The sequence below is a fragment of the Brachyistius frenatus genome, unplaced genomic scaffold, assembly GCF_029030835.1.
Source record: "Brachyistius frenatus isolate BFR_SWC_R1_liver_20210118 unplaced genomic scaffold, ASM2903083v1 Contig_126, whole genome shotgun sequence".
In the NCBI taxonomy this organism is placed as follows: Eukaryota; Metazoa; Chordata; class Actinopteri; family Embiotocidae; genus Brachyistius; species Brachyistius frenatus.
In genome coordinates this window covers 165,001-177,705 of record NW_027210725.1, presented here as the reverse complement: position 1 = coordinate 177,705, position 12,705 = coordinate 165,001, and the positions used below count along the sequence as shown (strand labels likewise).

Sequence of the window (12,705 nt, the reverse complement as noted above, 5' to 3'; positions counted from 1 at the left end):
CCTGCAGAAGAAAACCACCGAAGAAGAAGCAACACAACAATGAACATCTCAAACTGCTTCAAAGGTTTCCAACCAGAATAAAATCAGTGGAGCATTTTCTTCTCTTTTATTGACGTGGGAAACAGCCCTCGCTGCCGCCCCCCTCTGTTCGGGCAGCGATATGATCTCGTATCTATAACTTCGTGTCTCCACTGATTCCTCCACCTGCTCCTCTCTGCTTTTATAAATAGATCAGTCGCAGCGTTCCCGCCGCTCCCACCGGGGACGTTCAGCATATTAGCGCCACTGTTCGAGCCGAGAGCATCGCGTGATGCTGCCAAGCCCCGCCCCCTTCTCAGGAGCCCAGCCAGAGGATGGAGTTCCTCTTTCAGCAGGCCTCCTCCTCCTCCTCCTCCTCCTTTTCATCCTCATCCTCCTCCTCTTCTCCCTCCTCCTCGTCCTCCTCCTCCTCCTCTTCTCCCTCCTCCTCGTCCTCCTCCTCCTCCTCTTCTTCCTCCTCCTCGTCCTCCTCCTCGCTGGCTCACACACGAACTGGAATCCCCTCAGTTGGATGACGAGCGCTCCGTCTGCTCTTCGTCGGTTTGGTTGGAGCTCCGTTTCTCTGTCAGCTGTTACAGCGAAGCAGGTCGGAGGCTTCAGTCAGTTATGACATCATCACCTGATCACGATGGTTTTAAACGATCATTAGAATACTTTCTGTTGATCTGGATGAAACTAACAGAAATATTTCTGAAATGTCGTCTCTAAACTCCGACATTCGTCATCCCCAGAGGACGAACCCTTCTGAACCTGACGATCCGCTGACATTTCCTCTGCTGCTCCATCAACCTGTCTACGTAAATATCTCATCAGCTGTTGATGCGTCGTGATGCCGTTGGGTTCAGACGTTCATGCTCCCCTCAGGATGAACCGTGACCTCCCACCCTGCCGTCCCGTTCAGGCTCGCTGCCTCCGGCGCCACCTCCCCACGGACTCTCAGCGGATGATTGGCCATTTAAAGTTTAATCTGTCTGACTGGAAGTTTGGCAGCGCCGGCTGTTCTTCGGCCTTCAGCGGGGAACATAAAGAAGGACGAGGACATAAAGACAGACAACGGTGATTCTGCAGCGCAGCAATCTGCCAGAAGAAAAGGAGTCGGAGAGAAGCAACAACAACACGGTGACCTTTATTCTTCACTCGGCTGAAACAAGAGGCTCATTCAGCAGAGGAGAGAAAAGCCAAAACATTTAGTCTCTTTGTGAGCTCAGAGTAGATCACTGACAGAACAACACAAACCGATTAGAGCCGTCCATCTCATACCAGCTATGAACACACTGATAGGACTCTTATTCCATCATTCATCTCATTACACATCGTTTGAGGTCAGTTTTTTATGAAGGTTCAGACTGTGTGAAGAACATTAATCAGATCAGCTGATACCATCATGTACAACATGCTGCGTGTTTGCTGCTGTTGGCTGGTTTGCCAACTGGATTGTACTCCTCTCCTCATTCTTGAATCTTTCCCTCAGTTTTAAAGTCTGATTCCATCGGACGTTGTGTGAACTAGCTCTATTTAACGTGTTGTTGTTTTTTAAGGGAATCAGTGTTACTGAAGGACAGTTATTGGCTCCAAGTTCTGGTTGTTGTTTGTCTTCTACCTGCTCAGAAAATGTAATACCATTCTGGTCATCTAGACCAGTGATGTTCATGCCTTCCTACTGCATAGTTCCATTATTTCATAATTTAAAGTGTTGAAATGCTCCTTTAATTCGTCAGCACTGCTGACATTTCATTAGACGTCATAAACTTGATGAAGTTGTTGTTGTTGGTCCATAAACCAGAGTTTAGGTGTTTGGGTCGTAAACAGCTCTGATTACAACACATGGTCAGAATAACAGTTCTAATCGGACGATCCGTCGGGTCGTCGGTTCCTCCGAGTCTGAACGCTGAGATCTGTAAAGATGTTCAAACACCTTTTACAAAAGTTCATCACAGTCACTAAAAAGAGTGAGTGAGTGAGTGAGTGAGTCCGTCTGATATATGAACAGTATCAAGAGGCTGCTCCTCCCGGAGGTCTTTTATCATGTTATGATTATATTAAGGTGGTGTGTTTAAAACATGGAGGAGTTCGTAGATCAGGCAGTCGCTCCATCACCTTCGAAGCTTCTTGTTTTCAGACACTTTGATTCTTGTTAAATTCAGATTTCTGCTGGAAGTTGTTGGTAAATGTTGTAAAATCATCTCTGAAATCGATGAGCAGCCGTTAAACTGAAGGAGACGGTGAAATATTCATGTTACTGAACTTCTACTTTAATATTTTTATTTGCTGTTTTACTTCTCTGTTTCAGACGGAAATCTTTTACTTTTACTTCCCTTCGCTTATCTGACAGCTTTAGTTTCTTTGAATAATTCAATGATGAGTCATGTTTGATTAAGATTTGACTTAATTGATGAGCAGATGGAAGTTCAGGACCAGAAGTTTAGACTAATTTACAGCAGCTCCACCTTCACCTGTCTGAACCTGCGTCGGTCCGGGACGGTAATCTGCTGCAGCGAGCGGCTTATTGTGGCCTCTTCTGCTGCAGCGAGCTCACCGCATCGCTGGAGCAAATCACAGAGGACCGCTTCATTGTGGTGAGCAGCAACTATCTCTGAGAAACACGCCCGGCGCTGAGCTGAGCGACATTTAAAAAGGCCGCAGAGAGCCGGACGGCGTGGAGAGGAGCGTTTATGTGACAGAGCGATACGGAGAGCCTGGAGCTCAGCCACTCACACTCAAAGGTCTGGCTGCTGCTTTTAGCACCACGATGATGCTCTCAGCAGCTCTGTGAAACTGAACCCACTCTGTTCACACCACAGAACCACAGATCAATACACACCACAGATAACAGGAGGGGGGGGGGGGCGGCCATTTAGGGGATGATTGCTTAATGGGTTCTGGAGAGGAAACATTTAGAGAGGATGAAACATTTAGAGAGGATGAAACATTTAGAGAGGATGAAACATCCAGAGAGGATGAAACATACAGAGGATGAAACATTTAGAGAGGATGAAACATTTAGAAAGGATGAAACATACAGAGGATGAAACATTTAGAGAGGATGAAACATTTAGAAAGGATGAAACATACAGAGGATGAAACATTTAGAGAGGATGAAACATACAGAGGATGAAACATTTAGAGAGGATGAAACATCCAGAGAGGATGAAACATACAGAGGATGAAACATTTAGAGAGGATGAAACATTTAGAAAGGATGAAACATACAGAGGATGAAACATTTAGAGAGGATGAAACATTTAGAGAGGATGAAACATACAGAGAGGATGAAACATTTAGAGAGGATGAAACATTTAGAGAGGATGATACATACAGAGAGGATGAAACATTTAGAGAGGATGAAACATCCAGAGGATGAAACATTTAGAGAGGATGAAACATTTAGAGAGGATGAAACATACAGAGAGGATGAAACATTTAGAGAGGATGAAACATTTAGAGAGGATGAAACATCTAGAGGATGAAACATTTAGAGAGGATGAAACATCCAGAGGATGAAACATTTAGAGAGGATGAAACATTTAGAAAGGATGAAACATACAGAGGATGAAACATTTAGAGAGGATGAAACATTTAGAAAGGATGAAACATACAGAGGATGAAACATTTAGAGAGGATGAAACATACAGAGGATGAAACATTTAGAGAGGATGAAACATCCAGAGAGGATGAAACATACAGAGGATGAAACATTTAGAGAGGATGAAACATTTAGAAAGGATGAAACATACAGAGGATGAAACATTTAGAGAGGATGAAACATTTAGAGAGGATGAAACATACAGAGAGGATGAAACATTTAGAGAGGATGAAACATCCAGAGGATGAAACATTTAGAGAGGATGAAACATACAGAGAGGATGAAACATTTAGAGAGGATGAAACATCCAGAGGATGAAACATTTAGAGAGGATGAAACATACAGAGAGGATGAAACATTTAGAGAGGATGAAACATTTAGAGAGGATGAAACATCTAGAGGATGAAACATTTAGAGAGGATGAAACATCCAGAGGATGAAACATTTAGAGAGGATGAAACATACAGAGAGGATGAAACATTTAGAGAGGATGAAACATCCAGAGGATGAAACATTTAGAGAGGATGAAACATCCAGAGAGGATGAAACATCCCAGGTCAAACTGTACAGCCACCTAAATGCAATTTAATGTGTTAAACTGCAGCTTCAGAAATGTTGAAAATTAAAATGTGTTGGAAGAGTTCCATTTAATTAAGGAGGTCGTTCAGGATTTAATGCTGAGGTCATTATTTAAAGTGGACGTGGACCCTTCACCTCCATACTCTTCTAAAGACCTCTTTATTCTGTCCTCGTCTCCTCTTGTCATCTTCCTCACCTGTCTCACCCCCCTCCCATCCCCCTCCCTCCTCCTCAGTTCCAGGTGACAGGGAGGTGAGGATGGAGGGCGATGTAGGACAAATGAATTAACAGCATCAGATTAAAAGGATTAGTGGTGTCGGTGACAGAGAGGAGCTCCTCATGAATTATGAACGCAGCAGAAGTCCTGAGCAGACTTAATGGCACATATCAGGCTTTTATTGTGAAAGGACCTGCTGGAGACATCTGGGGTTGTTTTGTGTCTTTATTGCTGTTTTGTGTCTCTTTGTGGTCAATGTGTATCTCATGTTAGTGCGACAGGTGAGGAGGTGAAATATGATCCAGGAAGTTTAGTTTAGTGACTCAACAGTAAGATTTATGACATCATGAAACACACAGAACACATTTTAAATAGCACACAGTTGTAGGTGAACACACACTCCATCACGTGACAGAAACCATCCAGAACGCGTGACAGAAACCATCCAGAACACGTGACAGAAACCATCCAGAACGCGTGACAGAAACCATCCAGAACGCGTGACAGAAACCATCCAGAACGCGTGACAGAAACCATCCAGAACGCGTGACAGAAACCATCCAGAACGCGTGACAGAAACCATCCAGAACGCGTGACAGAAACCATCCAGAACGCGTGACAGAAACCATCCAGAACGCGTGACAGAAACCATCCAGAACGCGTGACAGAAACCATCCAGAACGCGTGACAGAAACCATCCAGAACGCGTGACAGAAACCATCCAGAACACGTGACAGAAACCATCCAGAACGCGTGACAGAAACCATCCAGAACGCGTGACAGAAACCATCCAGAACGCGTGACAGAAACCATCTAGAACGCGTGACAGAAACCATCTAGAACACACTTACACACACACACACACTCATACACGCACACACACACTCATACACACACTCATACACACACACACACACTCATACACACACACACACTCGTACACACACACACACACTCATACACACATTCACTCTCACACACACACACACACACACATACACACACACACACACACACACTCACACACACACACACACACACTCATACACACACACACACACACTCATACACACACACACACTCACACACACACACACACACACACTCATACACACTCACACACACTCACACACACACACACACTCACACACACACACACAAACACACACACTCATACACACACACACACACACACACACACACACACACTCATACACACATTCACTCTCACACACACTCACACACACACACACACACTCATACACACACACACTCACACACACACTCACACACACACACACACACACACACACACACACACACACACACACACACTCACACACACACACACACACACACACACACACACACTCATACACACATTCACTCTCACACACACTTACACACACACACACACACACACACACACACACACACTCATACACACACACACACACACTCACAGTGATTCAGAGTAGAACTGTTCCGCACTGTTTTTCTTTCTGCTTCATTTCCTCGTCCGGTCGGGAAAATAACAGCATGTTGATGAATGCTGCGCCTACGTACGTGTGTGTGTGTGTGTGTGTGTGTGTGTGTGTGTGTGTGTGTGTGTGTGTGTGTGTGTGTGTGTGTGTGTGTGTGTGTGTGTGTGTGTGTGTGTGTGTGTGTGTGGATCCCACTAAATGAGAGCTTGTAATGAAGCCGGTGATTGCGTGCCCCGAGCGAGCAGGTTGTTGTAATGAAGTGTGATTAGGACACACACACACACACACACACGTGTGCACGCACACACACATGTGGTTCAAACTGGTGTGTGTGTTTGATGGAGATCGACAATACGAGACGATGTTCGAACTGAAATACAGACGATGAAACCAGACCAAACAGTTCAGAAGCTGCCTGAGAATCTGTCTGATTTTAAGTTTCCTTCAGTCTCCTGGTGATGAGTGGTGTCTGTCTGATTACCCATGATGCACTGCAGCCAGGAGGTGCTCACACAGTTCTGCTGCTGTTAAAAGGACAGTTCCTCTAAATGAGCAGAAATACAGGCTGAAGTTGTTCCTGCAGCATCAGACTGACCGTGTGAAGCATGAAGTAGTTGTTTCAAATCTTGCTGTAACACCGACTGTCCTCCATCTGTAATATTTATGGACGTGTTCCTGCCGATCTGAACACCGCATGTGAATCCCAACACGCCTGCGACTGCTGCGTGACGTCCGACTGCTGCAGCTTCAGGAATCACACGGTCGGACGGCAGCCGATGAGGCCGGCTGGCTAATTCACGGAGAGATGACGTGAGCCGCTGACCCACACAGGTACGCTCCCACCTAACGGGTCTGAGTACATCTGGTACTGACCCCTTTTAATTAGCAGCTCCTATCTGGATAATCCACCACGTCTGCAGGCTGTTTCTCCTCTCAGATCCAATAATTCACTGTTCGATTTCATCTGAGCCGAAGATGACTGGAATCACGGGGAGTTGAAACTATTATCCAGCAGATAAAACTCATTTTCACCTCAATAAAACCTTCTGTTGTTCCTCAGTAATGGAAATAATCGTGATTTATATCAAGATATGACAATAACGCACACAGCAGGGTGTCCTGATGGGGGAAACGAACACACCCAACCTCCTCCTGACTACCAACAGCTGAAGAGGCTGAAAACAATCAAACTTACACCGAAAGAACGAGACCGAACAAGCAAATAGAGATTTAACATGGAAACATTTCAAAAGAAAAGGAATTACACACGAAACGAAAGACATTAGACGTGAAAAAGATCTAACTTAGAAACAAAACAACAGAAGTTTGACTCAAAAAAACCAAAATTAGACACGAAACGAAAGAAATTAGACGAAAAATCTCAATCAGACCCAAAATTTGCACACACACACACACTCACACACACACACACTCATACACACATTCACACGCACACACACACACACTCTCACACACACACACACACACTCACACACTCACACACACACTCTCACACACACACACACTCTCACACACACACTCTCACACACACTCACACACACACTCTCACACACACACACTCACACACACACTCTCACACACACACACTCATACACACATTCACACACACACACACACTCACACACACACTCTCACACACACACTCACACACTCACACACACACACACACACACACTCTCACACACACACACACACACACACTCACACACACACACACACACACACACACACACACACACACACTCACACACACACTCTCACACACTCACACACACACACTCACACACACACTCCCTGCAGATCAAAGGCTAATTGGAAGTCGTATCTGTTGGGGGGTTTTCTGGTTTCTCCTGGAGGATGATGGGATTGAAGTTGGAGCTCCTCAGACCGAATCGTCTCTGACCTCCTGCAAGCTTCCTGTAATTAACGTGAACCTTCGTTCTTCATCCTTCCATCTGTTCAGGTGTTCGTGTGTTCATGAGGGCTTTTAATTTGAAATGTGAGCAGGAAGTGTTGAGTTTGTACTAGCAGGGTCATACAGTAGCTTTAACAGATCTGATTGGTTCTCCATCGTCCTGACCTCCTTCTCTTCTCTCCTCTCAGATCCCTCAGATCAGCTACGCCTCCACCGCCCCGGAGCTCAGCGACGACCGGCGCTACGACTTCTTCTCCCGGGTCGTCCCTCCGGACAGCTTCCAGGCTCAGGCCATGGTGGACATCGTCAAGGCGATGGGATGGAACTATGTGTCCACGGTGGCCTCGGAGGGCAGCTACGGGGAGAAGGGCGTGGACGCCTTCATGCAGCTCTCCAGAGAAGCAGGTGAGACGGGCTGGGAGGGGGGGGGAGGGGGGGTCTGATGAAGATGTTCTCTGGTGAAGTTGCTCTGCTGTTCAGTCCCTGCAGGGGGCGCTGCAGAGTTTGCTGTCTCTGTTGTGTTGCAGCTGCTTCTTCTCTTTATTGTCTCTGAAACTCTGACATGGAATGGTCACGTATAGGTCACTTCCTGTCCCACCTGTCTGCCCCGCCCCCTCCCCTCACCTGCTGGCTGCTGCACATGAACTCAGAGAAACTTCAGACGAGTGTTTCTGTTCCGTTTTCTGTTTTCCAGCTCGTGAACTCGTGATGACGCAACTTCAAAACTTTTTTTGAGGACGTGACTTTGGCTTCTCGAAAACAGAGAGGAGGTCCCAGTGATACCGTGATGGCGGTCTGATTACCCATGATGCACTGCAGACAGGAGCTCTGCTGCTGTTAAAGGGACGGTTCCACTAAATGTGGACAGAGATGCCGTCAGCTGACGACAGATTTAAACCTCCTCAAAGGAAGAAAATCCTGCAGACGATCAGATACAAACTTGATTCACGGCAGCTTTACGGATTTAATTGGTGTTGATTACTGCGAATAATCTCTGTGACATTTAGAGAAATCTGACGCTGCACAGCAGCTCGGCTGCACGCTGACATTTATGTGCTGCTGTTTTGAGGGGATTATTAAAGGACACGGCGCTGCCGAGGACATACGGAGACATCCGGACACACCCGGAGATTTCCGGAGACATACGGAGACATCCGGAGACGCCCGGAGACATCCGGAGACATCCAGAGACATCCGGAGACATCCAGAGACATCCAGAGACTTTAGTTTTAATAGAAATGAACACATGAAACTCTTTAACATGTTACAACTTATTGTGAAAAGAAAACAGCCTCTGATTCCTGATGTGAAGATCAGAAAAGTTTCATTATGAGATCAACACAAGAATTAGTTTTTATTCAGATGTTATTCTCTCATCAAAGATTTCTGACAACAAAACCTGAAAATGTTCTTTAATTCAGCTGATAGCTGTGTGTGTGTGTGTGTGTGTGTGTGTGTGTGTGTGTGTGTGTGTGTGTGTGTGTGTGTGTGTGTGTGTGTGTGTGTGTGTGTGTGTGTGTGTGTGTTTGTGTGTGAGAGAGAGAGCAGGTCTTTGTAGTTTATCAGCACATTAGTAAATAATCCAGCCTTTATTGATTGCAGAGCTTCCTTCCATCAGCTAACACACACTCACACACTCACACACACACACACACACACACACACACACACACACACACACACACACACACACACACACACACACACACACACACACACACACACACACACACACACTCTCTCAGTAATGCAGTGTTTAGTCATGAGACTGATTATCAGGACAGTTTCTGTGTGATCAGCAATTTTCATTCGTGCTCCTCAGAGGAGGAACTCTGAAGCCTCCAGTGTGTCGTTCTGAACAACCAATCACATCGCAGCATCGCTGCCGTTACTGCACGTTGAACTGGCTCCTTTTAAACTTTTATTCTCCTACAAAAGATTTTCGGAAATTCTTTCCTTTAATAATCCATCTGTTGAAGGTGTAAAACCTGAAGTGAACCTGCGTCTCATGACAGGTTATTATATTATTATATTGTTATATTATTAGTATCATTATATATGATGGGATTGAGGCTGGAAGCTGCTGTTATTATCTCTGAATCAGGAGGACTGAAGGGAAACGCTGGGAGATATTTACAGCCTGAGAGGTGCTCACAGCAGGAGGGAAGAAGCTGTGACATCACAGCAGGAGGATTCAGGTTCCTTCAAATCACTCAAATCTGTCTCTTTACTCAGTTTAATACGTAGGAGACGTTTCCGTCAGTAAACTGATTTCATTCTGATGAATGAAGCAGCTTTCACATCATATTTGTTCATATTCAGTCAAACTGTTTCGTTAAAAGTTGATGAATTTGCTCTTCACAGGTTTTGTTCAAAGGATTTAAGCAGATTTTTGGACATTAATTCATAATAAACATCATCGCCTGAGTCGGACTGAATATCAGAATATTTGCATCATGGTGTCGTTTTCACATTTTTGTCACAAACTTTGGTCATTTTTTAGCTCCTGATGTCGTTCTGGTTGAATTTAAAACGTCTCCGTCTGTCTGGACTCGTTGTTCCTCGTATTTTAAAATCTTTGTTCTTCATATTCAGCTGTAAAGCTTCTGAGAGTCAACACGTCCTGAGCTGGAACGGGACGCTGAACCTGCTGGACACCGAACATCTCGAGCACTTCGTACATGTTCAGCACACGTTCGCATGTTTTCATCAAAAAGTTCATTTTGCTGCGTTTTTTTCTCAAAACTTTTGTGGAGATTTAACTGATTTATTTCGCGGTAAAATTTTGTGAACAAGCAAAAATTGCAAGTCGAGGAAAAGAAAACTTGATGGTTGGAAATGAACACTTATTATTGGTAATAAAGTCAGTTTTATTTTGAAAGGAGACTTTATGATGTCATACTTTCAGCAGAGATTGAAAATATTTGCGTTAACTTTTGTGGGTTTATTTAAAACCAGGTTTAAAACTCGTTAAATAAAACGTCAGCAGAGCAGTTTGAGATGATGTCACTAACGGTAGTGCCCCCCCCCTCCCCCCCCCCCCCCACAATCCTCCCCACCCCCACCCCTCCAGCCTGTTTCCATTAGGCTGCAGAGTGATTGCAGCATCTCTCCGGTTAATTCTCCGGTTTGATTACTTGGAGTCTCTGCAGACGTCTCAGCTGTTTATTAGCCTCTTTAGCGGGCGGGACACGGAGCAGTGACACCGCACTCATCACCGCGGGGGAGGATAGAAAGGAGGACGGCGGGGATGAAAAGGGAGGCGGGTTTCACTTCATCACACCGCGGAGCGTTACCGCGGGAACGATGGCCGGTCCGAAGCCATTCAGGAAGAGATCGGTCAGGGACCGTTAGACTCTCGTGTTCATAACGTGGTTCACAGACCAGCAGGCCGCCGTCCATCACCTCCGTCCTCTGTGGAAACCAGCGTCCTCCAGTCTCATCCTCCATCACACCGCTGACTGATCCTCATCCTGCTTCTTACCGGATCCTTTGTCAGCGCATTCAAGTTCAAACTGTTTCTCTCGTCTATTTATCTAAATTTATCTCAATAATCACGTCACATCAGCAGCAGTTCCATATGAAGTTTCAGGCTCCGCCCCCTCAGACCACCTCCCCCTCCCCCCGGCCTGATAAATCATGTAAATAACGCCTGTGAAGTGTAGAAAGGGTTAAACTCGGTCTTTAATAATGAAGCTGCTGTTGTTCAATCTCAGAAGTTTCCTCTTTTATCTTCTAACATTCTCCATCGGCTCCTTCAGGGACCTCAGCTCATTATCAACACCGTTGTTCACGCTGCGCTCTGTGTGTGTGTGTGTGTGTGTGTGTGTGTGTGTGTGTGTGTGTGTGTGTGTGTGTGTGTGTGTGTGTGTGTGTGTGTGTGTGTGTGTGTGTGTGTGTGTGTGTGTGTGTGTGTGTGTTGCAGTAAACCCATCCAGCCTCATGAATGACACGCTCTGGTATTGTTCCCTGAGCTGCGTCTGCCAGGAGCAACATCCCGATGCCTGCCTGATCTAATCTAATCTAATCTGATCTGATCTGATCTAATCTAATCTAATCTAATCTAATCTAATCTAATCTAATCTGATCTGATCTGATCTGATCTAATCTAATCTAATCTAATCTAATCTAATCTGATCTGATCTGATCTGATCTAATCTAATCTAATCTAATCTAATCTAATCTAATCTGATCTGATCTGATCTGATCTAATCTAATCTAATCTAATCTAATCTAATCTAATCTGATCTGATCTGATCTGATCTGATCCACTCGTCCAGACGGCAGCAACAAGAATATTCAATGTTTCTATTTATATTTTTTGTTCATCCAGCTGTCGTCAGTCTCAGAGTCCGATCAGGGTTTCATTTAAAATGCCTCCTTTTACATGAGTATTCTTCCTGATGTCACCCGTAACATGCGGTGAATGACGTTCCATTATTGGACTGGTTTCATCGTGGACTCCATCATTTGTCTCCGGAGTCAAAGTCGCTTTCTGTTCTTGGTTTTGTTCCTGATTTCTTTCTGCTCGTCACAACATTTAAAAGTTGAATCTAAATCTCATCTGCCCCAGAGCAACAAGCTCCGCCCCCTCCCGTGTACGGAGCGCCATATGTTCCTCTGATGGAAACAACCGCTCCACCATCGACCCATTTTCTTAATTTGCCGCCCCGGTGTGTTCCCTCCAGACGAGCTCAGAGCGAAGCCGATCCGGCACACTTGGAGGCGATGAAGCGTCGGAGGGCAGCGACGGGTCTCTGAAGATAGGACGAGGCTTCAGCTGCTGGAGCCGCTCAGGACATCTGAGTCCTTCAGGATGGACGTCAAATATGTCAAATATAATGTTTAATGTTGGAAGCGACAACAC

The 12,705-nt window shown here is 45.4% G+C and overlaps 1 protein-coding gene across 3 annotated transcripts in view; it reads left to right on the top strand.

Annotated features, from left to right (window-relative positions):
- The window catches only part of grm7 (glutamate metabotropic receptor 7), an 83,654-nt gene that overhangs the window by 28,914 nt on the left and 42,035 nt on the right, over positions 1–12,705 (top strand). For all 3 annotated transcript variants that reach the window (XM_069714101.1, XM_069714102.1, XM_069714103.1), the window contains exon 2: positions 8,027–8,243. In XM_069714101.1, the coding sequence (XP_069570202.1) occupies positions 8,027–8,243 (217 nt within the window). The remainder of the gene's footprint in view (positions 1–8,026; positions 8,244–12,705) is intronic.